Raw genomic sequence first — 26165 nt, 5'->3', positions numbered from 1 at the left:
TTAAGGCCTATGTCGAACCCGGCTTGCAGGAAATTTAAGATCTGTAAGATATTAGGAGAAGACTGGTTGGGGACTGCTGGACCACAGAAAGAAAGAAACTTCTTCCAAATTTTCAGGTATATAGCTGAGGTAACTGGTTTTCTACTAGATTGTAGAGTAGAGATTACCTTATCAGAAAGGCCTTTTGCCCTCAGGAAGCGCCTTTCAGGATCCAGGCTGAGAGCTTGAGATCCTGCGGATTCGTATGAAATAGTGGCCCTTGGTAGAGAAGATCTTTCTGAATGGGTAGCATAAGAGGTTCTGCTAGAGCCATCTTCTTCAGGAGCGGAAACCAGCTCTTTTTGGGCCAGAAAGGAACGATCAGGAGGACCTTGGACCAGTCTCTTTGAATCTTCCAAAGAACTCTTGCTATTACAGGCAGAGGAGGAAAAGCATATGCCCGAGAAGCATCCCACTTGTGGCTGAATGCGTCCAACTTCGAGGCGGTCTCTGAATAACTGAGAGAGTAGAAAAGATCCGCTTTTGTATTTTCCCTGGTGGCAAACAGATCCACTACAGGCATGCCCCACATCTGGGTTAGATGATGGAATACTTGCTGGCTCAGACACCATTCATTGTGGTCTAGTTTTTCCCTGCTCAGAATGTCTGTCACCTTGTTGTCCCTTCTTCTCGGATGAACTGCTGATAGGGACTTGATGTTCATTTCCACCCAAGAGAATATTTCGCTCGAGAGGTCTATAAGGTCTGGAGATCTTGTACCCCCTTGATGTTGAAGGTAAGCTATCGTCGTGGAATTGTCCGATAGAACTTTCACATGCTGACCTACCAACAGATGACTGGCTGTCTTCAAGGAACTGCTCTGTTCTCGATAGTTGGAAGACATCCTTTGGATAGGAGGAGGCCAGTTTCCCTGGAAGAAGTACCCTGCTATGTTCGCACCCCAGCCCTTTTGACTCGCATCTGTTTGGACTATAGATAGGGGCCAGGGATGCCATGGAACCCCCTTCGCACCTATCATGGACAGATTTCTATCTACTGGAAGTAAACATAGAAGCTTTCTATAGAAGGACAGCAAGCAGAGATCTAGAAAACCATGAGGAATTGATACAGAAAGGATATTGGAAAATTGTATAACTTTTCATTACACAAATATCAGTTATTTGCTGAATGTGGACAACCCCTTTAATTATAAAACTATGCAAAATATTAATTTTTTTCTATAGAATACCATTATTGAAAACTTCATAGGGATGTAGGACTAGAATGCCTTGCAGCTAGACTTTTTACTGCAGTAATATGTAGTCCTGGGATGAAGGCTCCATGCTTTTGTAATTAAGGAACTGAAATTCAGAAACCCTCTCCAGCTATTTTATGACAATACACTAATGACATCCCATTGTCTCCTATAATGTGACTTGTAACAGGAAATGTCTGTGATCTCCTCCTTTATGTAATCATTTCTATATTCAAATTGAAAACAAACATGAATGAAGCATTGTCTACATGGTGCACAACTGAGATGTGATCTATGTTGTCGAAAGGATGTAATGGACATGTTATGGATGAAAGAGTAGGGTATAAAACCTGTGAGATTTAAAGGACCATTTAGAATTACATTGGGAACGTTTATAAGCAGGTCGACAGTGAATGAGACTATGTAAAGTACCAGTATTGAGACTGACTGAGGAAGTTTCAAATGTTTGTATCATTTGAGTAACTGTATCAACATCAATATTGTTACCACCAAAGAAAAATCAACTACTGGTAATACTCATGATATTTGCAATTATTTTAATAAGTTTATGATGCTGTTCTAATCATGTTGTTCCAATTAATCTACTGCCATCGTCTTCCTATAAAAAGAAAACAATCTTCGAGAATCTTACACCATTCCACCTGATACAGCCTCAGTTAGCAGTTCTGGGCTGAGAGTTTGACAAGTGTTAAAATTTTGAGAGGACTTTTTCAAATTCTTCTCAGTCAGCTCATTAGCCTGCTATAAAGTCTCCTTAAGACTGGAGTACTCTGCCAGTTAGATGGTTAACTGATGTAAATGTTCATACTGCCTGATCTAGATCTGCCTAAATCTGATTTGTATTCTTAATTTCCCTGATGAGTAATGTGCTACTATCTGATCATGAATTTAACTATGAATTTGACTGTTCTCTAATTTACAATTGGAATCTCTTGCAGTTTCCTGGCTCTGAGTAGGTTTACTTGGTGGGATTTTTTGTGCCCTCTCGGTCCTATATTTAGGGGTAAGCGGGAGGAGTTTAGAGGTAGCAGAATGAGCTATATCAATGCGATGTTATAGTCCCCCATGATGATAGAAGGGATGTCAGAGGAGAGAAAGTGAAGAAGCCAATTATTAAAGTGATCAATAAAAGCATTGACAGGACCAGGGGGGTCAATACAGTAGATGACAGCCACTTGGAAGTTAGAGGGAGTATAGATACGGATGAAGTAGACTTCAGAAGTGGGAAAGGTGAGAGAGGGTAGAGGTGGAATAGGGCTGAAGGAGCAGTTGTCAGACAGGAGGATGCCAACTCTTCCACCAGGTTTATTACAGGACCGGTGTCTCTGTCTCTTTGAATCTTCCGAAGAACTCTTGCTATTACAGAGGAGGAAAAGCATATGTCAGAGAAGCATCCCACTTGTGGCTGAATGCGTCCAACTTCGAGGCTGTCTCTGAATAACTGAGAGAGTAGAAAAGATCCGCTTTTGTATTTTCCCTGGTGCCAAAAAGATTCTCTACAGGCATGCCCCACATCTGGGTTAGATGATGGAATACTTTCTGGCTCAGACACCATTCGTTGTGGTCTAGTTTCTCCCTGCTCAGAAAGTCTTCCACCTTGTTGTCCCTTCCTCTCAAATGAACTGCTGATAGGGACTTGATGTTCATTTCCGCCCAAGAGAATATTTCGCTCGAGAGGTCTATAAGGTCTGGAGATCTTGTACCCCCTTGATGTTGAAGGTAAGCTATCGTCGTGGAATTGTCCGATAGAACTTTCACGTGCTGACCTACCAACAGATGACTGGCTGTCTTCAAGGTTTCTAGGACTGCTCTCAGTTCTCGATAGTTGGAAGACATCCTTTGGATAGGAGGAGGCCAGTTTCCCTGGAAGAAGGACCCTGCTATGTTCGCACCCCAGCCCTTTTGATTCACATCTGTTTGGACTATAGATAGGGGCCAGGGATGCCATGGAACCCCCTTCTGTAGATGTGCGGGAATGGTCCACCACTCTAAGGATTGCTTGACCGCAGGAGTAATGCTGATGTAATTGTCCAGATGTAGGGGATCTTTGTCCCATGATTGCAGTATCCAGCCCTGCAGGACTCTCGTATGGTTCTGTGCCCACTGGATGCAGGATGTTAACTGTCCCAGAAGCTTCATAGCATCTCTTATGGAGCATCTCTGGCGATGAAGAAAAATATTGACTTGACATACCAGGTGTGCGGACTTCTCTCTGGGAAGATAGGATTTCTGGTTCACAGAGGCCAGGAAAAGGATTGAGTATTTGGATGCATAGCAGACTTCTCCCAGTTTATGATCCATCCTAGATCTTGTAGCGTTTGGATTGTAAAGTTCCTGTGTAGAATAAGCTCTTCTCGATTTTCCGCTATTATGAGTAAGTCGTCCAAGTATGGGATCACCAGGACTTGATGTGTTCTGAAGAAGGCTACGACCTCTATGATTATTTTGGAAAACACTCTCGGAGCTGATGCAATCCCAAAAGGTAGATTTATATTGGAAGCATAGATTTTTTCCTTGTGGTGAGACTATTGCGAACCTCAGAAACTTCTGAGACGGAAGATAAATAGGGACGTGGTAATACGCATCCTTCAAGTCTATCGTGCACATGTAGGCTCCCGGATGGATCAATGTTACTGCAGATTTTATTGATTCCATCTTGAACTTCCTGTATAAGAGATGCTGGTTCAAGCCTCTGAGGTTGCAAATCATCCTGTGGGATCCATTTGGCTTTTGAATGAGAAATAAGGGGGAGAAGTGTCCACTGTTCTACCTTCCTTCTGGTACTGGTGTAATTACGCCCATCTGAATAAGTTTCTGGACTTCCTGAAAAATTAGAGCAGTCGACTTTTGAGATGCCAGCTTGGTAAGGATAAACTTGTGGGGAGGAAGAGATGTTAATTCTAGCTTGTAACATTGCTTTATTATGTCTAGAATCCAAGGGATGGATGTGATCTTGGTCCATTGTGCAAGGAACCCCCGTAACCTTCCTCCCACTCTGGCATCATTGCTTCCCAAAGGAGGTTGAATTACTGGAGCTAAGGAGGAAGCCTCTACCTCTACCTCCTGTCAGATGGCTCCAGGGCCCTTGTTTGCCTTTGCCTCTGTATGAATTTTTCCAATCTCTAAAGTCCTGAAAGGGCTGTTTTCTGGGTGGTTTCTTAGCCTCAGGAAACCCTTTCTTTTTGTCCGCCGCTTTCTCCAATATAGAATCAAGTTCGGGACCAAACACAAATTCCCCTTCAAATGGAATGCTGCAAAGTTTGGATTTTGACCTAAAATCGCCACTCCATTGTATTAGCCATAGAGCTCTTCTGGTTGCAATAGACAAAGCACCTTCTTTTGACGAAAACCTGACAGATTCACCAGATGCATCGGCAATAAAGGCAGTAGCAGATTTTAATGTTGATAGAGTCTCTAACAGGAGCTCTCTAGGGGTACCTTCCTTAATATGATTTTCTAGCTCTGATAACCAGAAATACATTGCACGAGCGACCGAGGTAGTGGCTACGTTAGCTTTTAGATTAAGCATAGTAGACTCCCAGCAAACAGTCAGCTTTCCTATCCATGGGGTCTTTTAGCTGGATAGAGTCCTCAAAGGGCAGGTCAGAGCGCTTTGTCAGTTTCGTCACCTGGACGTCCACCTTGGGAGGTGAATTCCAGAACTTAGCATCGCTTTTGTCAAATAATAAACGATTTCTTAACTCCTTAGATACAGAAATTCTCTTTTCCGGATCTCTCAACTCCTCCTGAATAAGTTGTTTGAGAGTATCGTTAATGGGTAACACTCTCTTTTTCTGGGATTTAATGATGCCAAACAGTTCATCCTGAATGGATCTAGCTTCCTCCACTTCCTCAATCTTTAGGGCAGTGGTGGCGAACCTATGGCACGGGTGCCAGAGGTGGCACTCAGAGCCATTTCTGTGGGCACTCAGACCATCGCCCCAGGACAGAGTTCACCAAATAGGACCAAATCTTCCTGCAGTCCCAGGCAACTATAGTGACACTTCTTTGGAACTGCTGGAAAAGTGAGAAGGTGTTGACAGAACTGCAATGTCTTTGGAGGTCATCCAACTGGACCCATCATTCTTAATCTACAGAGAGACCCTGGAGGGAAGCTACAGGGTCTCTTTCAGCTGTATTGGTGGCCTCAGGGGGCCAATACAATTAAAATATGTGGAAGAATGGGTAGCAATGTCATGCCATGTTGGCACTTCACAGTAAATAAGTGGATTTTGGTTGTACTTTGGGCACTTGGTCCCCAAAAGGTTCGCCATCACTGCTTTAGGGTATCATGAATAGCCTTAAGCAATTGGTCTAGATCTTCAGAGGAAAAGAGATATCTGGATTCCATCTTTGAAGCAGAGTCCAGAACCGCACCCTTACACATAGGTCAGTGTCTGGAGCGTGCCATAGAGTCCCGCACACTTACACATCGGTGAATGTCTGGAGCACTTCATAGTGACGGTATTTATTCTTCCATGCCGTATACTGGGAAGCGGGGGAAAAAAATCCAAACGCAGTGAAATTGGTGAAAAAGCGCATTTGCATTGTTTTCTTGTGGGCTTGGATTTTATGGCTTTTACTGTACGCCACAAATTACATGTCTACTTTATTCTTTGGGTCGTTGCGATTACAGGGATAGCAAATTTGTATAGGTTTTATAATGTTTTCATACATTTACAAAAATTAAAACCTCCTGTACAAAACTTATTTTTCAGATTTTGCCATTTCTGGCGCTAATAACTTTTTCATGCTTTGATGTATGGAGCTGTGGGTGGTGTAATTTTCTGCGACTTTTGATGAAGTTTTCAATGCTAGCATTTTTAGGGCTGTATGAACTTCTGAACACTTTCTATTGAATTTTTTATATTTTTCAAAATGGCAAAAAGGTGCCATTTTCAAATTTGAGTACTATTTTCCACGACGATAACTGATGTGGATTTGAATTTTTAGGGTTTTTTTAATTATAATTTTTTTTTATTTTTACTTTTCCTATTTTTCAGACTCACTTGGGTACTTTAACCCTAGGTTGTCTGATCCTATCATATACTGCCATACTACAGTATGGCAGTATATGGGAATTTTCATCCTCATTCATTACAATGTTCAATTAGCACATGAAATGAAAGGGTTAAATCCAGACAGCCTCGGGTCTTCGGAAGACCCGAGGCTGTCATGGCAACCGATTGGCGTTTCCTGAGGACGTTCCTGATTGGCGTTTCCTATGGCATGGGCGCCGCCATCTTACCTGGTATCGCCGCTCCCCGTGATGTCATCGGGGAGCGGTGATCCATCTCCATGGTAGCCTCGGGTCTTCCGAAGACCCGAGGCTATTTCGTTTAACCCCTTCATTACAATGTGCTGATAGCACATTGTAATGAATGAGGAGGAAAGTCCCCATATACTGCCAAACTGTAGTATGGCAGTATATGATAGGATCGATCAGACAACCTAGGGTTAAAGTACCCTTGGGAGTCTGAAAAATAGTAAAAAGAAAAAAGTTAAAAAAAAAAAAAAAATTATAATTAAAAAAAACTAAAATTTCAAATCACCCCCCTTTCCCTAGAACTGACATAAATATAAATAAACAGCAAAAATCATAAACACATTAGGTATCGACGTGTCCGAAAATTCCCGATCTATCAAAATATGATAACGTTTTTTCAATGCGTTTAACCCCGTAACGGAAAATAGCGCCCAAAGTCGAAAATGGCACTTTTTTGCCATTTTGAAAAATATTTAAAAAAAATCTATAAAAAGTGATCAAAAGGAATGATATCATTGAAAATATTATCAAATTTCGCGAAAAATGACACCACCCACAGCTCCGTACACCAAAGTATAAAAAAGTTATTACCGCCAGAAGTTGGCAAAATCAAAAAAATAATTTTTGTACAGGAGGTTTTAATCTTTGTAAATGTATGAAAACATTATAAAACATTATACAAATTTGGTATCCCCTTAATCGTACCGACCCAAAGAATAAAGTAGACATGTCATTTGGGGCGCTCAGTGAAAGAGGTAATATCCAAGCCCACAAGAAAATGGCGCAAATGCGGTTTTTCACCATTTTCACTGCATTTGGCATTTTTTTCCCGCTTCCGAGTACATGGCATGGAATATTTAATACCATCACTATGAAGTGCAATTTGTTACGCAGAAAACAAGCCGTCACACAGCTCTTTACGTGTAAAAATAAAAAAAATTATAGATTTTTGAAGGTGGGGAGTGAAAAATGGACATGAAAAAACAGGAAAGGGCCCGGTCCTTAACCGGTTAATGTGTCAGTGTGTCATCTGCCAAAAGATGTATAGAACACAGATGAAAACAATGTTTGTGTGAATGTAGCCTGACAGTGAATAGCTTTTATACTAGACTACAGACTGATGCCTCATGCACACTAACAGATTTGGCAATGTGTGCTAGCTGCTGTTTCATCTCCATTTACTTCTATGGCTCATACACAAAACAGTGAATTGACTGTGGGAGACAAGGTCTTATTTCTGTTTGTGTCTCAGGAAGTGTCTTCTACTGGCATAATGAATACAAATATTATATATTACTAATTATGATGAGGAGCCTTATTTGTATTTAAGAATTCATTATGGATTCTGGAGGGAGTATTTATACCCGTGGGACATTACACTGTAAGTGACTGTGGTACTTTTAGGTGTGCAGTCACGGTTGGGAGACATCATTATGAAGTTCTGATGTAATAGGTGCAGTTTGCCACTTCTGTCTAGTCACTGACTTACCTTATACTGTACACACAAGTGTCAGCATGTTATAACGTCATTCACATTGGGCCAGTTATACAAGTCTGGTCTCTGAATGTCAGTTTTATGCACCTGGTGGGGGCCACACAATGTCCCTCCCTAGTGGTCTACATGATGGTGTGTGCTATTACTAGTGCACTAGTGAGTCTCTGAGCCTCCTGTCCCTGTGCCCACTCTGGAAGCCGCCATCTCCACACTGGGTAGTGACCATGCTGCAGTCATTACTAGTCACTGTACTACCCCTCCCGTGACCCTGCGCTCACCCCCTGGCGCCACAGCTTGTCCTCATTCCCTAACTCCGTCTCCTCTAACAGTTTGAAGATGGTCCCTAGTCTTCGGTCACGCCCCGAAATTCCCGGCGTGCTTCGCGGAACTAACGGCCGCTGCTTGCGGTTGGAGCAGGTGACCGGAGGCCCCGCCCCCGCCTCGCGGTGCTGTCATGGCGGATCCCGCTCAGCTGCCGGTAACTCCGAGTCGTCATGAGAAGAGCCTGGGGCTCCTCACCAGCAAGTTCGTGTCTCTCCTGCAGGAGGCGGAGGATGGCGTGCTGGACCTCAAAGCGGTAACTGCTGCCTGTCCCCTCCCGAGCGTCTCAGTGCTCTGCCCCCTCACCTCGTGTGAGTACCCCATAACATGTCACTCCCGCCTGCCCCCATGCACTGTGCAGTGTCCTGTATGGTGCTGCCGTGTAACCCCCACCCGTACAAACATACTGATAGGGGATACTTCCCGTGTATTAACCCCGGCACCCCTCTCTTCTGTTATGTGCTGTAGCAGTGCACCGGCCTCACTGTCATTTATATTCTTCTCAGCAACTTCCGGGAAGATGGAAGGAGATGGAGCTGTTGCCCCTGGTGACCAACTACTGATACATATCCCATGTGGTTCTGCTGTTGCACAAGAGCTTTTTACTTAGACCCTGGGGCCGTGTTCACACACAGCGTTTGTGTTGCGTTTTGAAACCCCACAAAAGACTGTGGGGGAGGGGCTTGTTCCAGAATCGTGGCAGTTTCGCTCCCCTGCAACCTTAGTGTAACAAACGCTCCGTGTGAACGTGGCCTGAGGGTGATTACAAGCTTAGCACAGTGTTTGTGCCTGGCTGCCATAGTCTATTCATATTCCTAACTGCTCTACACCTCCAGGCTGCAGATACACTTGCCGTCAGACAGAAACGTCGCATTTATGACATCACCAATGTCCTGGAGGGAATCGGGCTGATCGAGAAGAAATCCAAGAACAGTATTCAGTGGAAGTAAGGAGGATGCAGCTGGGGTGCATAGTAGTTAAAGCGGACCCGTCACAGACATGTACAAACTAACTTACCTGGTGTGGTTCTCCGCCCCTGATCAATTCCGTGTTACAAATTATTATAATGAACTGTGATGTTACACTGAATAGCTGGATACACATGAATCCACGGTTACATCACATTGGGGCATGTATCACTCCTATTCCCTTTTTTTTTGGTTCAACTTTTCAAAGTCTTAGATGCAGAATCAAGCAGCGTATTAAAGTGAGCTGCCTCAAGGATTTAATGTATTTATCTTTGTAGCCCAGATGTTTTTTCAACTGAAATTGTCCCATTGTTGCCCCTAATAAGTCACTAAACAGAGCATGCTAGACACACTTACTTTGCAGATACTATTTGGGACTAAAATGTCGCACACTGAAACAAAAAGTTGCTAAAGTGACTAAACGGACAACTCATCACATGCATGCATGCATTGCAATGATTAAGTTGGCCAACTTCAAGAAACTTGAAAAAGTGACAGCCGAAAAACTATGATACATGTGCCCCATTACCTGCTGTCATGTTATACACGTTTTCACATCCAGAGTTGTCACTTGCAGCTTCAGCTGCATAGATAAACGCTTACCTAAATTATTGCAGTAGATTGATGTAGAAATAATATATACAGGCAGTCCCCGGGTTACATACAAGATAGGGTCTGTAGGTTTGTTCTTAAGTTGAATTTGTATGTAAGTCGGAACTGTATATTTTACCATTGTAATCCCAGCCAGAACTTTTTTTGGTCTCTGTGACAATTGAATTTTAAAAATGTTGGGTTTTCATAAGAATCAGGATTAAAGGACACCTGTCATCAGGTTTGTGTCACTTGTCCTGTCACTACTAGCTGTTGGAGCAGCTCACGAGGATCCCATCCCAGCCTTTATCTAGTTATTTCATACATTATTCATTGTAAAATCATCTTTTCTTTATTATGTAAGTGAGGCTGGTCACATGGTCAGAGGCAGTGATGTCACCCCTGTTACCCCTCCCCTCTCCTCCCCCTGCTCATGTCTGTGTGTAATGTATAGTAAAGTATTGCTGGTATCTGTGCTGCATCTGCTGACATGCTGCATCCTCCTAATATACAGGTGAGAGACACAGACATCAGCTACACATGAATCTGACATGTTCTGCTGTAACATGGCTGCCTGGAGCTGCTGTATCTCTCCTATACACACACACAGGCTGCAGGGGGCGTGGCCACCAGCACCAGGAAGCACATCATTATACAGCCTCACATCATTATACAGGCTGCCAGTCAAGCACTGGGGGTGTGGCTGTGCCTCCCACTCATGAATAGAGTGGACAGCTTGAATATGGTAATGCTTCATTGGACATTTCACATGTCATTTGCATACAGCTTTAGGACCTCATTGCTTAGGTTTACAGGCATGTAGAGGGACAATGAAGGGATAGAGGCAATGCTCTCTAATGGCAGTTTATGAAAATATATTTAGTTTAGGGGGGTTATTTTGCATGACGGGTTCTCTTTAACACTAAAGCTTCATTACAGACACCTGTGATAACTGTTACAGCTGATTATTGTAGCCCAAGGCTAAAGCACAGTAAATTACCAATATCCAGAGGTCAGTTTGTAACTAGGGGTCGTATGTAAGTCGAGTGTGTAGGGGACTATATATATATATATATATATATATATATATATATATATATATATATATATATATATATATATATATATATATATATATATATATATATATACTGTGCGTCAAAATGTGTTTTTCTCAAATATGTTCCATAGTAATTTTGTCCTGGGATGTGGTGTTGCTTCTTTTTGAGCAATGTGGAGCGCACAGTTTGATTCTTGATTTGTGCTTTCAGAGGAGTTGGTCCTGGCTGTAACACTCGGGAGATTGCTGACAAGCTGATAGACCTGAAGGCAGAACTTGCTGACCTGGAGCACCAGGAGCATGAGCTCGATCAGCAGCGCATCTGGGTGCAGCAGAGCATCAAGAATGTGACGGATGACGTGCAGAACACTGGATATCCTTCTCATGTGTTAATGAGTTCTGTTCATGTTTTGAGCCTGGAAGCAGAGTCCAGACCACTGCTCTGTGAGTGTGTGAGGCCACTCAATATCCATAGCACAAAAAAGTTATTAATATCTTGGAAGAGATCTACAACCAAGCATTTCTGGTGATCTCTAATTCTGATATCAGCAAGTGACTGGGTTATTAGGCCAAGTGTTTAGGAGACCCCTGGAATGTATGATTTCCTACACAGCACCTGAGGGTTAAAGAGGTTGGTGAGTTTAATATTTTCTAGCACAGACTGCTCCTTCCCATTGGTTAACAGGCCACTACTTGATTCGGCAGTAATTCCCTATCGGTGCTAAACAGAAAAATGAAATCTCCCAGCACAGAATTTATTTGGATAAAAACATCAACGTTTTATTTGGATCATATTAAAAACCACAAACCAGTCAAAGTCTGACACTTTTCGAGTTATTTGCTCTTCATCCTAGTACTCACTCCTTGCCGGTGTGTCCTGATTGCCTTTAAGTTGTATTAGGTCTTGGGTTTTTACCTGTATGTACCTCCACATTCGTGCTAGTTGACAACTACAGCCAGTCAACAGCTTCTGCGGTTGACGGCCATTGATGCAGAGTGTTATGATGTTTTTAAAAGTATCTGGGGTAGCTGGACTGCTTTCTTAATTCCAGATGGTTATCGGTGGTTGTTGTGACTGAGTGTGCTTAGGCCTTGCTCGGTGGTTACTGAGCTCTGTGTTTGGCTCTTGGAAAGATGTCCTTTACATTATTTTCCAGTTAGTGGGGGGGATAATTGCTGCTTGTGTTTCCATAATATATACAGATTGTTCTTTAACATAAACACGCTAGCGTACCTAACCCATGAAGACATCTGCCGCTGCTTCCGAGGTTAGTCAAGTGACTTGTCTATTGCTGGGCTTTATGTTGGGGCATTTCGACTGATGCAGATTATCTGTGCAGTAAGAATGGGGCTTGTGTTATTGCACAGGTACTTTGCGCACATTGGCATCTGCAGCCTTTTTTTGTGTGCAGTTTGTGTATTCATTCTATTTTTAATAATAAAAGTAAAAATGTATGTTCCTTGTCTGCTGGGGTACCCAATGATCATGACATTTAGAAACCATGAGGATTACTTCTCCGTTCACTTTCATGGGACCAAAATAGTGCGGAGCTCTGATTGATCAGGTTTTGAAAAGCACTGGGTTTGACTATGAGACACTAGAACTGCTGTGTTCCAACCTTTAATGTACATGGTAAATGGTTACACTTTGGTAGGGATCACAGTACATATAGACATAAATAGCTGCTTTATTTTGTAGGAGATACTTTGCTGGCCATCAAAGCTCCATCTGGTACCTGCCTAGAAGTTCCAGTTCCAGAAGTAAGTCTTGTTTTTTTTTTGGTAATCGGTTTGGGCTTCACTCTTGGTCTTAATGTTATCTGCTTCTACCTGGTATAGGGGGTCAAAGGACAGAAGAAATTTCAGATTCACTTGAAGAGCTCCACTGGGCCAATAGAGGTTCTCCTAGTTAATAAAGACACATCTAATTCCCCACCTGTAGTAGTTCCTGTTCCTCCACCAGAGGATCTTGTCCATCCAGCCCCTGTAGTAACTGGCACTCCTGAGGCATCTTCGCCTGGCCCAAAAGAAGAGACAGAAAGTAGAACGCTGACCCTGACTGAACCAAGTTCTCCTGCACGTGAGTAACAAATTATCTACCACTTTCTTCGTGATCTTGAAAATATGGGCCTTTGGTACCTCAGCTTGTACCTAAGCCTGTCAGGTAACCAAAAGGTGTTACCTCTTGTAAACCTCTACATTCCCATCCCAGAAGTTTGCGGTAACGCCTCTACATGCGTCATAGATGCATGTAGAGACAAATTTACTCCTTTAAAAAAGCCCCATGCGTATAAGTACTCTCGGGGCTTCTCCCCTTCCTGTCCTGGCCGTGCTGCAGACGCTACATTACTGCAGTTGACGGCCCCGATGGATGGACATGTGACCGGTAACTGTGTACTGTGCAGTAACTGTGTACATACCAATGATGCTCCAGTCACATGACCAAACACTAAGGCCCGTTCCACACTTGCAAGTGTAATGCGATGAACTCGCATCACACTCGCAACGCATGCTGCCGGGATCGTGCAGCCTGAACGCTGCGAACCGGGACTGAACTCAGCAGGTCAGTTCAGTCCGCATCACATTCGCAAGTGTGGAACGGGCCTAAGTCTGCCGGGATTGAGCCTCGCGCTGCTGGAGCTGTCCCTCAACCTCTCCCGCAGAAGCCGACTGTGTGAGGATGGAGGAGGAGCTGAAGCTCATGTCTGCCAGGATCCAGCACAGAGAGCAGACACTGAGCTTCCTGTACAGCCTCTGTACAATCCCCTTCACTGATATCCTGGGGGATTTGGGATCTATACAAAGTGTGTGTTGTGGTTGTGTGTGTGTGTGTGTGTGGTTGTGTTGCATGTCGTTTGTGTGGGCAGTGATCCTATGGGATGTTAGATTACTGGTTATCCTTAGTTCACCATTATCTATGATCTATATATAAGATTAGCAGGAATCATATGTGCCCCTATAAAACAAAACCAGTCAACCTGTTTGGGGTCTGGGGCCGACATCAGTCATGGGCTGCTCTGGCGAGCCTGAAACTGGCATTTGCCCAGCCCACTCTGTAGGTTGAAATTTCTGAGGAGACAATAACATGGTTGTTCACCACTTCTCAAGTGGCTACTTAAGCACAAAAAACAGGAGCTATAGCAATTTTTTTTGTATTAATAGATCAATAGTCTATTAACACTATATACGACTAGGAATTATATATTTGTATTCGCTAAAATTTCATACTCATCCTCAGCTATAAATACTCCTGAAATACGGTGAGAGGAGTATTACTACCCTTCGGGAAAAATGTTAGGGTGACCCCCTGCCCATCCCATAAGATCAGTGAAAGACTGAAAATGCATAGTGATCACAGGTATTCTAGATATGGACTTTTTTCAGGGTCTGCTGAGCCTGGAATTCATTTTTGTGTGTAGTCTAGTAGTGCTTATTTTCTACACAGAGCCTCCAGTATTGGACCAAGATGCAGAAGGTAAAGCACTGAGTCGTCTTTCAAGTGTGGACACTTGCCCCCTTCAATCTTCAGCCTCCCTAGACCACAGTCCAGACCTGCCAAATGCTTCTACCTCATTCCAGCCCATCAAATCCGATACATCGGATGGTAAGAAAAATTCTGTCCCTGGGCAGCTATTGACTTAATAGGGTTGGCCACATAAAGTTTACCATTGTACATGCAATCCCCTAATATGGGAAGCAATATTTTACCTGCCCCAGTAAACTTTTGCCTTCTGACGTAGATATCATGGGTCATGTGATCTGCCAACAGCTGCTTTTGGGACTCTGAGATGTTCCCATATCAGTGGTTGATGTCAACAAGATTTTGGTGATGAGTTTCTTTTTCTTGTTACTTTTCAGTGCTAGAATTGCCCACAGATATCTCAGAATTTTTTGATTCCACAAAAGGTAAGTGTAATCTTGGCAACGTCCAAGCTAAGAACTTATGTCAGAGCCTTTAGTGAATGTCTTTTGTTGTGTTGTAGAATGCATCACATCTGACCTTTTGGAAGAGCTAATGTCCTCTGAAGGTGAGTACAGCATGCTTTGCAGAAAGCAGGTACCCCCTCCTATGTTTTCTAATACTTGATTTTTTCCTTTGCAGTGTTTGCCCCTCTACTCAGACTTTCTCCCCCACCTGGTGACCATGACTATGTCTACAACTTGGATGAAAGTGAAGGAGTCTGTGATCTGTTTGATGTTCCTATCAATCTTTGATCTCTGAACTCGGCTTTGTGCCTTATTGTGTATATGGACTCAGATAACATGAAGAAAATTGTTTATTTTTGGATTTGTTTGGAAAAAGAAAATATTTGTGTATTGCAGAGCAGCACATAGACCGGAGAGATTTGATGATGCCATGTTTAGAAGATGTCGCTCACAAGTGTTTACACAGATATTTCATCATGGTGGCCAACACTGCCCACTTCTTTAGAGATTTGGCCATCTTGGATGAATGTGGATATAAAATAATTATTTTTCTACCGTTCTGTCTTTGCCGTTACTTTGTCTTATTTTAAAAGGGTTTGTTGAGAATGATGGTCTGTTTCTTTTACAAAGACACAGCCACCTTTTCTATGGATTGTGTCTAATTTTGTTCTATTCACAGTGGGTATGAGCTGCAAACTCATCAGCCACAAACCTTGGACGGCCATGTTACTGTTTTTAAAAGAGCAGCACACTTCTTTTCCCTTTAAAGTTCTGAACAATCCCTTTAATTGTCTGTCCAATTTCTGTGTTTTTATGTGAGTTGTTTTTTTTTTTTTTTTTTTATACCGTTCTGGCCAGTAGCACACTATGGAAGAAAATGCCATGCCTGTAGCTGCACTCGTGTGTTTTTAAAGTTACTGGTTGTATATTGTCCTTTTTGTTGACTTAAAGTTATACCTCCATCCAGTGACAAATAAACACTTCCCAGTTAATTTTAGTCATGTATAGGATTTCAAAAGTCTCCTTACTTTTAATTTACTAACAAGTTGTTCTTATCTGCCTTGTAACATATGCAATAGTGCCTTGTCATGCTCTTTACAAGTCATTGGGGGTGGGGGGGGATTTATCATGACTAGGCTTATCCTGCACCTGTGTGTTGCGGCTGTAGTACATCTCAGCTTCACTGCTCAAGCACCATCGGGTGAGGTGCATGGGCAGTGCACCTGGAATACTATCCATGCTTCACTTCCCGCAACTCGTGAGGAGGCACAGCATCTAAAGATTAATCCATTGTGCCTCATTGGACTCGTATCTAGGCAAGTATAAGTTTTTTTTGTTTTTTTTTTTCCCTTAATTTTCTCTATACTACCAGCATAAAGGTCTATTTAGGATGCTAAACCACATGTCAATGGGACCTTTTAGGGTCCAAAATCAACCTGAGATTGCACTATAACTATTCAACTTCAAAAATCTACATTTAACCCCTAGGCGCACCAGGACGTTATAGTACGTCCCTGGGGCTAGATACTTAGCGCACGGGGACGTTCTATAACGTCCTGCTTCTGGCACCGGCTCACGAACGGAGCCGGTACCAGAAGCAGCGGCTGTCAGCTAACACCCGCGATCGGAGCCGGCTCCGATCGCGGGTGTTAACCCCTTACACGCCGCGGTCAAGCATGACCGCGGCGTGTAAGGGTTTTTGCGCTGTGGATCGGATCCCCCGTGTCGCTTACCGGGGGATCCGATCCACTTCTGGGCAGCTCCGAGGACTGGCATGTGCCCCAGAGCTGCCCGGTCTCCCTGGCAGTCAGACCCCTTCCGGGTCTGACTGTAAACGGTCTGAGCATACGCCTGCATGCTCAGACAGTTTACACTGCTCTACAATAAAATAGTATTGTAGAGCAGTGTATTGAACTTGAACCAGGGATCAGAGCATCACTGGTTCAAGTTCAAGTATGTATAAGTAAAAAAAAAAAGTCAAGAACACTAAAGTTAATACATTAGAATAAATAAAAAATAAATGCATTAAAATATAAGCACATAAAATGTCACTATCCTATAAAAAACACAAAAAAACCCTGCATATTTGGTATTGCCGCGTCCGTAACAATCTGTATAATAAAACAGAATCATTACTGGACCCGCACGGTACACGCCGTAGTAAAAAAACGCTCCGAAAAAAGATGATTTTTAATTAATACCCTTAAAAAAAATGCTCTAAAAAGTAATTCAAAAAATGTTATGCACTCCAAAATAAGCCCACTAAAAAAGAACAACTCTTCTCGCAAAAAATAAGCCCCTAACTTGATTTGTCAGCTGAAAAATAAAAAAGTTATGCATGAAAAGATGGTGATGCTAAAATGAACAAGATTTTCTCCAAATTGGTTTTTATTCAGTACAATTGAATAAAATACACAAAACCCCCACATATTTGGTATCCCTGCGTCCGTAACAATCTGTATAATAAAACAGAATCGTTATTAAATCCGCAAAGTGAACCCCGTAAAAAAAAAAAGCTCCAGAAAAAAGATCATTTTCAATTAATACCCTATAAAAAGTGATTTAAAAAATGTTATGCACTCTAAAATAAGACCACTAAAAAGAACAATCCTTCTCGCAAAAAATAAGCCATTAAACACATTTGTGAGGCGAAAAATAAAAAAGTTATGCATATGAAAGACGGTGTTGCTAAAATTAACAACATTTTTGCCAAATTACTTTTTATTCAGTAAAAATGGGAAAAAATAAAAAATCTATATAAATGAGGTCTTTTCGTAATCGTGGTGACCCATAGAATAAAAATAATATACTATTTTTATGGTATGGTTAACGGCCAAAAAAAAAAACATTCCCAAAAATTGATGATTTTCATTTCCTCCACCAACAAAGAGTTAATAAAATCTCACCAATTAGCCTATAGATTCCCCCAAATTACGTACCAGAAAAGTGCATCTCATGTGGCAAAAGAAATAAGCCCCTATAGGTCCTCATTAAAAAAAAGAAAAAAATTATAGCCTGTAAAATGTGACATAGCAAATCTGATCTGGATGGCGCCTCCTTCCCTTCTATGCCCGGCCGTGCGCCCGTACAGCAGGCTACCACCACATATAGAGTATCGGTGTACTCGGGAGAGATTGGGTATCAAACTTTGTGGAGCCTTTATTCATTTAATCCATTGTAAATGTTTAATTTTCCACCCAAAATGAGTGTATTGTGAAAAAATATTACAATTTGCAGACTGCACCTCCATTTTGTTTTAACCCCTATAAAACACGTAAAGCGTTAACAAACTTCTTAAAAATGGTTTTTCATACATTGAGGGGTGTCGTTTCCACAATGGGGTAATTTATGAGTCTAGCTATTATTTAGGCCTCTCATTGTCAATTATAATTTGAGCAGGTCCATCTAAAAACGGGTTTTGGTGATTTTACAAAAAATTTGAAAAATGATACCTAAATTCTGAGCCTCATAACATTCTAGTAAAATATGTGGAATCTTAAAAAACCATGCCAACATAAAGCAGACATTTGGGAAATGTAAGTTATGAATTTATTTGGGTGCTATAACTGTCTGCATCAAAGTAGAGAATTTAGAAAGTTGAAAATAAAGAATTTTTCCAAATTTTTTCCAAATTTTGTTTTTTTTTCATAACTAAACGCAAAAGATTTCATCCAAATTTTTAAACTAATTTGAAGTACAATGTGTCACGAGAAAACAATCTCAAAATCCCCTGGATATTTCATAGCGTTCCAAAGCTATAACCACTTATAGTGACACAGGTCGGATTTGAAGAATGGGGCCGCGTCCTTAAGGCCAAAAGAGGCTGAGTCCCGTAGGGGTTAAAGGGATATTCAAACTTCGGTAAATTTAATGCTATTGTTTGTATGATGAAAAATTAAACTATTTTCCTTTACTTTCTGTATCAATTCATCACGGTTTTCTAGATCTCTGCTTGCTGTCCTTCTATAGAAAGCTTCTATGTTTACTTCCAGTGGACAGAAATCTGTCCATGGTTACACAGGTGCACGGCTCGTTAGTATCACAGAGAGTAATCAGAGCTGTGTAATATCATTAGCTGTGCACCTGTGTGACCATGGTCAGATTTCTGTCTTCTGGAAATAGATGCTTTCTATACAATTACAGCAAGCAGAGATCTAGAAAACTAATATTTTCTGTATTGATGTATATTGGAAAATTGTATAACTTTTCAATACTCAAACAATATAAATTGCTTGTTGAAATGGGAATACCCCTTTAATTGGAAAATAATTAATGCTTTGATTTTCAAGACCATATTCAAAATCTAGAGGAAAAACTTTTTCAACTACAGCAATACAGTAGCCGCTTGAAAAGGAAGAAATAAGGTGCAGCACTCACCGATAAAAGCAGTCCATTTTATTTCATACAATAATAATTCATGGGGTAGAATAGGGGTGCAGTAGGGGGTTTCCAGCGACAGCTGTTTTATGCCGTCCAACGTTTTTCTCTTCTCTTCTTTGGATTTTGAATACCCAAAACTCTACTGATGCAAATGTATGGTGCACATATAAAAATTGCCTAAGAGGCCACCTCATCCAACTACCCGCTAGATCATATTAATTTAGAATAGCTTAAAGTAACCCAATTATAGACCTAATAACTGTTTTAGAAACAAAATAACTCCTACCCCTATGCTCGCTAAAATAATTCTGTACCAGCTAGAATATAATATGAGAATTGGAGCAAAATATTATTTATTCATTCCATATATCATTCCATTGCACATACAGTTGCTGATTACAACTCATTGTACAATTTTTAAACAACTATTACAAACACTTGTAAGCACCAATAAGCAGTCATGAACTAGACCTAGCAATAAAGCACCCAATCAAATGAATGTAAAAAAAACCCTTAAAACCCATTCTTTTATAAACACACTAAACTCTGTAATTAAAAGGATATTCCAGAAGAAATTATTCAATTGATAATCATAACTCTGCCCAAACCTTGTAAAGCCCCATGCAAACAAAAAAAACTTTAGGCAAATATATTTTTTAAATATTTAATATTTTAATAAATTAAAATTTAAAAATATACGCAAAAAACTCCAATATATTACCTTCTTTCATTCGCACAGATCAAACAGGCTTTATAAAAGGCAGACAAACATCCGATAGCATTAGAAGAATTAAAATTCTAGTATCTGAGTCCCGGCTCATTTCATTGAACGCGGAAAAGACGCTCAACTAGGTCCACTGGAAAGTTCTTCAAGCTATTCTATAAAAAATTGGACATGCAGGAAACATCCTAAATAGTATAAAGTTGCTTTATTCAAAACCATCAGCTGAAATATACTCCTCGGGTTTCTTATCTAAAAAGATAAAAAACCAATGTACTAGGCAGGGATATGCCACTTTAATCTTTATTATGTCCATCGAACCCCCCAGCTGAATTAATTTTAATCCAGATACTTCAGAGGATAATAAAAGTGTGAAACACTCACCACAAAATAGGTTTGTTTGCAGATGATACAACATTAATTCTCTCTGATCCATTATAACGTCTGCCAGCAGCAATTCAAATTATTAAAGAATATAGCTTGGCCTATTATTACAAACTAAACCAATCCAAATTCCAATTACTAAATATCAGTTTAACCAAATCCATAACCAACATACTTAAATTAACACTTTCCCTTCCAAGGACGTATCTCATACGTCCTCACAGGGTGGCACTTTTATGGCAAGGGTGTATTAGTCATTCTAGGTGCCATAGATGTTCAAAGTGACAATTTTCATATTTAAAAATCGTCCCTGATTGCATATTAACAGTTAATATCTCCGCTTCCCTGACATCTAGAAACACTCTCATAGGCTCATATGAAAGAGGAGATTCTCCCTGAGTTTTTATGTGCCAGGGAACAAAAGTTATACCCAACTGACGGCAGACGGCCGCAGATGCCGGGGGACTCGGACGAGGGCTACAAGGAGCTGCACGCCGAAGATTAAATGGTAGCGGAGTAACTTGGCTACTGGTGCGTGGAGTAGCCGCGACTAGTAGCCTCATGTCCGGCTACGCCACGCGCCAGTAGCCGCATAAATAAATTTGCATATGCCTGCAATAAACTTTTCTAAAAGATAGCCGGGACAGGAGGATTAGCCCAAAAAGGGCGATCCTCACGTCCCATTCATCCACCTACCACCCCTTCTACCTTCATAGGTAGAATCGGGGTGGTAGGTGCCCTTTAACTGGCAGGCTGCAGAGAGAAGCTTGGAAGAGGGTGCACAGATGAGTTTCTCTAAAGTAAGTATTGATTTTATCTGTTGCTACATTTTGATAAGGGATGTTTTATTTTGTTTTTTAAATTTAAATATAACAATATAGTTACATTGATTGTTGCATTGTTTTAGTCATTTAGCCATTACATTTCAATAATCCACTTAGCATTTACAGTAAGGTTATAAGTAACTCAAGGAGAGTGTCCTGGGAGGGGAAGCTTCCTAATTTCCTTATCTTGCACCCGCTCTAAATTTTGGGAGGTTGCTGCCTTAGGCAAGATGTCTATGGGATAATGTTCACGAATGTTCATGTTTTAACCCTTTCCTGAACAATCTAAGAATACACTTGCTCTCTGATATATGCTCACATAAATTCCTGAATATAGTTTTTATTTCACAGCATCCCTCCATTACTAATACCTAGGTTATGACGTTCTTACTCAAATTCTTGTCAACTGTGGAGGTTTCCGTTATTGCACTTCTACTACAATGGTGCACATCTAAAAGTGACCTTTGTTATCTCTTTGTGATCTTGTTTTATGGAGAAATAGTTTTTTTATTTGGGTTACCGTTGTGTACAATAATATATCTTTGTGAAACTCAGTGCAATTTACTGCAAAAATAGTTTGACGGCCCCTGTGGATTTCATGTTTTCTTTGCTGCATATTTTGGTGAAAATACATGTTACTATCATGTAAGGAGTTCCGTCCCCAACAGTATGGTCTGTGTCACAAGACTCAGTATTGTCGGTTCCTGGTTCACAGACAACCGTAGTGTGAAACTTAACGCCGAACCCACTTTTCACCTTCCTGACGTGTCACTATAAGCGGCAATAACTTTGGAATGCTTTAACATATCCAAGTGCTTTTGAAATTTTCTCATATTACTTTGTACTTCATGTTAGTTGAGTTTTGAGTTTATTTTTGAAAAAAAAAAGTTATTTGGAAAAATTCACGATTTTCGAAACTCAAAATTTTCAGCTTTTTCAACATAGTCGTAACTGCAAAAAACTTGATAACTAATGTTTGCCAAATGTCTTCTTTATGTGGACATGGTTTTTTTATGCATCATCTCATTTTTGTAGAATGTTATGGGGTTTTGAACTTTAGGTGAATTGTTCACGTTTTCATTAAAAAATAGCTAAATCATGCTTTTTAGGGACCTGCTCAGATTTCAAGTCACTTTGAGAGGCCTAAATAATAGTAAAACCCCATTATAGAAACTACACCCCTTAACATATGTAAATTAACTTTTATGAAGTTCGTTTACCCTTTATTTGTTTTACAGGGGTTAAAACAAAATTGTGTGCAGTTTTGAAATTTAAATTTTTTTGGCTAAATGAATGTGATTTTTAAAAAATTTACAAATTCGGAGGATAAAATACCAAAACGCTCCACAAAGTTTGATAACCAATTTCTCCTGTATATTCTCATACCCCATATGTGATGGTAACCTGCTGTATGGGCACACGACAGGACATTGAAGGGACGTTGCGCCATTCAGAGCACAATTCCATTGTCACTTTTTAAAGGCTATACAATCTTTATTTTATTTTATTTTTTTGCAATTTGGACATATAAAGGCTTATTTTCTGCAACATTAGATGCACTTTACAAATATTTCATTTTAGTGGGTCTTTAACTTATGGATAAGATTTTATTAACTATTGAATGTATAGAGAAAAAGAAAATCGACAATTTTGGTTTCCTTTCTTTTTGTACTTTTTGGGGGCCGCACACCGTACCATAAAAATAATATATTATCTTTATTCTATAGATCACTAAGGTTACAATAAATGCATCATTTATAGTTTTTTTTTATATATTTTTACAATTTTACTGAAGAAAAACTAACATAGAGAAAATCTCATTTATTTTAGTATTGCCATCTTTTCAGAGATAACTTAAATATTTTTTGGTCGACAGACCTGGTTTAGGGATTATTATTATTTTTGTGTTGAGTTGTCCTGTTCAGTGGTACCATTTTGGCGCACATAACTTTTTTGATCACTTTTTGGGACATTTTTGTGAAGGGATTTTATTGGGTTTAAGTCCCAGGGTCAACATCTGCAAAGAGTTTGTATGTTCTCTCCGTGTTTGCGTGGGTTTCCTCCAGGTCCTCCGGTTTCCTCCCACACTTCAAAAAATACTGGTAGATTGATTAGATTGGGAGCAGGGACCGATTTGGCAAGCTCTGTGAAGTGTTGCGAAATCTGTTTGCACTATGTAAATAAAGGAATTATTTATTATGTCTATGTAATTGCACCTAGTCTCATTGTTTACTTTGTGCTGCCTGAAGGACGTACAGGAAAGATACAATCCTCTTGGAGCCAAGTACAAATCCATCTGGATTCTTTTTGTCGGAGACGAGGAGTTGTATTCCCACCAACTATTTTCACATTAATATGTTTCAAACTAGTGAACCTCAGATTTCTGCATTTACCACTTTGATGGAGAAAATTAGAGGGATGGAGAAAATTAGAGGCCACTGACGTAAGACTCTTGTCTTTAGGGTACAAACAAGTCCGTGCATATAGCATTGTTTGTCTTGCTGTTGATGTTCTGTTGCAATCAATAACGATTAACAGCAATGGGATCTTTGAAAAAATATATTGACAGATATTGCAGTCGCAACAGGTATATGAACCCCTCAGTCTCGTACCACCCAAAGTTCCAAATGTTGGATGTGTAAAATTATAATGTGTCAATAGATCCTTAAGATTCTGAGCTCTTCTTATGATAATGTACAGTCAACTGGTAATGAATTTCGGTTCACTCCTGATGATATTCCAATTTTTGCTACAAATACAATAGATATCTTGCCATTTGTTGTTATACATAAATTTAACAGTATTGTCAGAAACATTTGGATTCAATTTCAAAATATCTTTGTCTCAATCCCTGGTTCTACAATATGCCTTCAATATGATCTTTTTAGGGTAACCCTGAGCTCTGAGTCTTTTCGTTAGGTCCAAAGAATGTTTTCTTAATTCTCATAGTCAGTCCAATTCTGTCTCAGTCTTAAAAACTGACCCACTGGGATCCCATGTTTTTGGTCTTGGGGGTGAAAACTTGTAGTGTAGTGTAGTGTAACAAACTATTGGCAGGTGTTTTTTTCCTATAGAATGTAGTTTTAATTAAATCACCTGATATAGAAAGTTGCAAGTCCGAAAAATCAACTGAAGTATACGGAATTTGATGAACAAATAATATGTTGTTTGAATTGTTATTCATTTCTCCCATGATTTGTAGTTATCCTTCACTTGAGCCTGTCACAAAAACGTGATGTCATGGATAAATCGGAACCACCAAGGACATGGATCTAGAAAAACTTTGAGGGTTACGCCCGAGTCCCCCCACTATCAGAATGCAGGACATGAAGACCTTTACATAAAGGCAGTTTGGGGGATTACATGACCTGAGCACTTTTTTATTTACACTTTAAGGAGTTGCAAAATTACAAAAAGTGGCATTTTGGACGTTTGGGCACTGTTTTCTGTTACGGGGTTCACCGCTAGAAATAACAGTTTTTATATTTTGATAGATCAAGACTTTTGTTATTGCATTGCATAGGGGGAATGTATTAAGACTGGGACATTGTACCATCACAGTGGTGCATAGGCTTCTGTTTGTCAGGACAACCAATTGCCATTTCAGCACCACGGTGCTTGCATTGTGTTTCTAGCGAGACACAGATGTGATTCGGGCAAGTCGTGCCTGTGGACGCTTGCATTGAGTTTCTAAACATGACTGCGCTCTGCAGCCTCATTTGCACGTGGCATGTCGACTACATTATGAAGCGCAGTTGAAAGGCTCCACCACCATCACATACTGAGTAAACATTGCATTGAGTGTTTAGTAAACATACAGGAATCACAATGTTAGCTCAATGTGTGATCGGGCAGTGGAGACTTTCAATTGTATTTCAGAATGCATCAAATTGAGAAAATATGGCAATAGAGAATATGTAATAGAGATTTTTTTAGATTTAAAGTTTTTAAAAATATGTAAAAAAAAAAATATATTAGGCTTATGCAGAGGAATCTCTCTCAGAATTAGAATTACTAGCAATGTAATGTTTATAGTGTAAACCTATGGCGGTTTACACTTTTCACACTGCTCCAGACCTGAGAATAGGCAGGGAGGTGGGGTAGGCATACTCCTCTCTCCACAATGCACTTTCCAGGTCATTCCTCCAGTACCCTCTCTTACTTTCCCATCTTTTGAGGTCCTTGAACTCCCTCCTTGACCCCTTGCAATCTGGTTTCCGCTCTATGTATTCCACTGAAACTGCTCTTTCTAAAGTCTCCAATGATCTCTTCACTGCAAAATCCAAAGGTGACTATTCTCTCCTGGTTCTTCTGGATCTCTCGGCAGCGTTCGATACTGTGAAGCACCAGCTCCTCTTTAGGATGCTTCACTCCATTGGCCTAAAGGACACTGCACTCTCCTGGTTTTCTTCCTATCTCTCTGACCGCACTTTCAGTGTCTCCTTTTCTGGATCTTTCTCTTCTCATCTTCCTCTCAGTGGAAAGCTCAAAGCTCTGAATAATGCTGCACCTCCCTATCTCTCTTCTGTCATCTCAGTCTATCACCCTTCCCGTGCTCTTCAATCTGCCAGTGACATTAGACTAATCTCTAGCTTAATTCGAACTTCTCATGCACGTCTCCAGGACTTCTCCCGAGTTGCTCCAATTCTTTGGAATGCCCTTCCCCGGACTCTCAGACTAATACCCAACCTCCAAAGCTTCAAACGTGCTCTTAAAACCCATCTCTTTAGGCAAGCCTATCACACTCGCTAACTGCATGAAATGACAACTCTCCCTTTTCTAATCCATCCTATGTCCTACTCCCATCTGTTATTTGGCAAACAGCAGATATTTACCAAGCTCCAGGCTTCTCTGCAGTCTTTTTCACCTAGGACCCTGTAAATAAGATGGCGGCTGATGGCTGGTTCAAACAGCAAAATTTTTATTCATAAAATTATTTATTAAATTATTTTTTATTGCTCCTTATAAAGAAT

General features: G+C 40.6%; 2 protein-coding genes across 3 annotated transcripts in view; both read left to right on the top strand.

Moving 5' to 3' along the window:
* The first annotated feature begins 8372 nt into the window (after positions 1–8372).
* Positions 8373–15888, top strand: E2F4 (E2F transcription factor 4). 2 transcript variants are annotated; one of them, XM_072116884.1, is made up of 10 exons: positions 8373–8593; positions 9174–9283; positions 11168–11329; positions 12181–12224; positions 12656–12717; positions 12796–13036; positions 14402–14560; positions 14815–14862; positions 14940–14984; positions 15280–15888. In XM_072116884.1, exons 1-10 carry the CDS (start codon positions 8471–8473, stop codon positions 15471–15473), a joined length of 1188 nt encoding a protein of 395 aa, XP_071972985.1. In that variant the 5' UTR covers positions 8373–8470; the 3' UTR covers positions 15474–15888. The 2 variants fall into 2 exon arrangements, with proteins under 2 accessions (XP_071972985.1, XP_071972986.1); XM_072116885.1 differs by having other exon boundaries at positions 8376–8593; positions 15059–15443.
* Positions 15889–20815: 4927 nt separating this feature from the next.
* Positions 20816–26165, top strand: part of ELMO3 (engulfment and cell motility 3) — a 30953-nt gene continuing 25603 nt past the window's right edge. Inside the window, exon 1 of the mRNA XM_072116883.1 lies at positions 20816–20876. The gene's annotated coding sequence lies outside the window, so the exon portion shown is untranslated. The remainder of the gene's footprint in view (positions 20877–26165) is intronic.

This window comes from Engystomops pustulosus, chromosome 7 (assembly GCF_040894005.1).
Source record: "Engystomops pustulosus chromosome 7, aEngPut4.maternal, whole genome shotgun sequence".
Classification (NCBI taxonomy): domain Eukaryota; kingdom Metazoa; phylum Chordata; class Amphibia; order Anura; family Leptodactylidae; genus Engystomops; species Engystomops pustulosus.
Note: the sequence above shows the minus strand (reverse complement) of the source record. Positions and strands in the feature narration are given on the sequence as shown.

What these genes read in the sequence shown, in the direction of transcription:
- E2F4 (XM_072116884.1), top strand. Translation starts at nt 8,471, where the DNA reads ATGGCGGATCCCGCTCAGCTGCCGGTAACTCCGAGTCGTCATGAGAAG. An exon ending in ATTTTTTGATTCCACAAAAG is followed by an intron (nt 14,863 to 14,939) that starts GTAAGTGTAATC and finishes GTTGTGTTGTAG; the next exon opens with AATGCATCACATCTGACCTT. An exon ending in AGAGCTAATGTCCTCTGAAG is followed by an intron (nt 14,985 to 15,279) that starts GTGAGTACAGCA and finishes TGTGTATTGCAG; the next exon opens with AGCAGCACATAGACCGGAGA.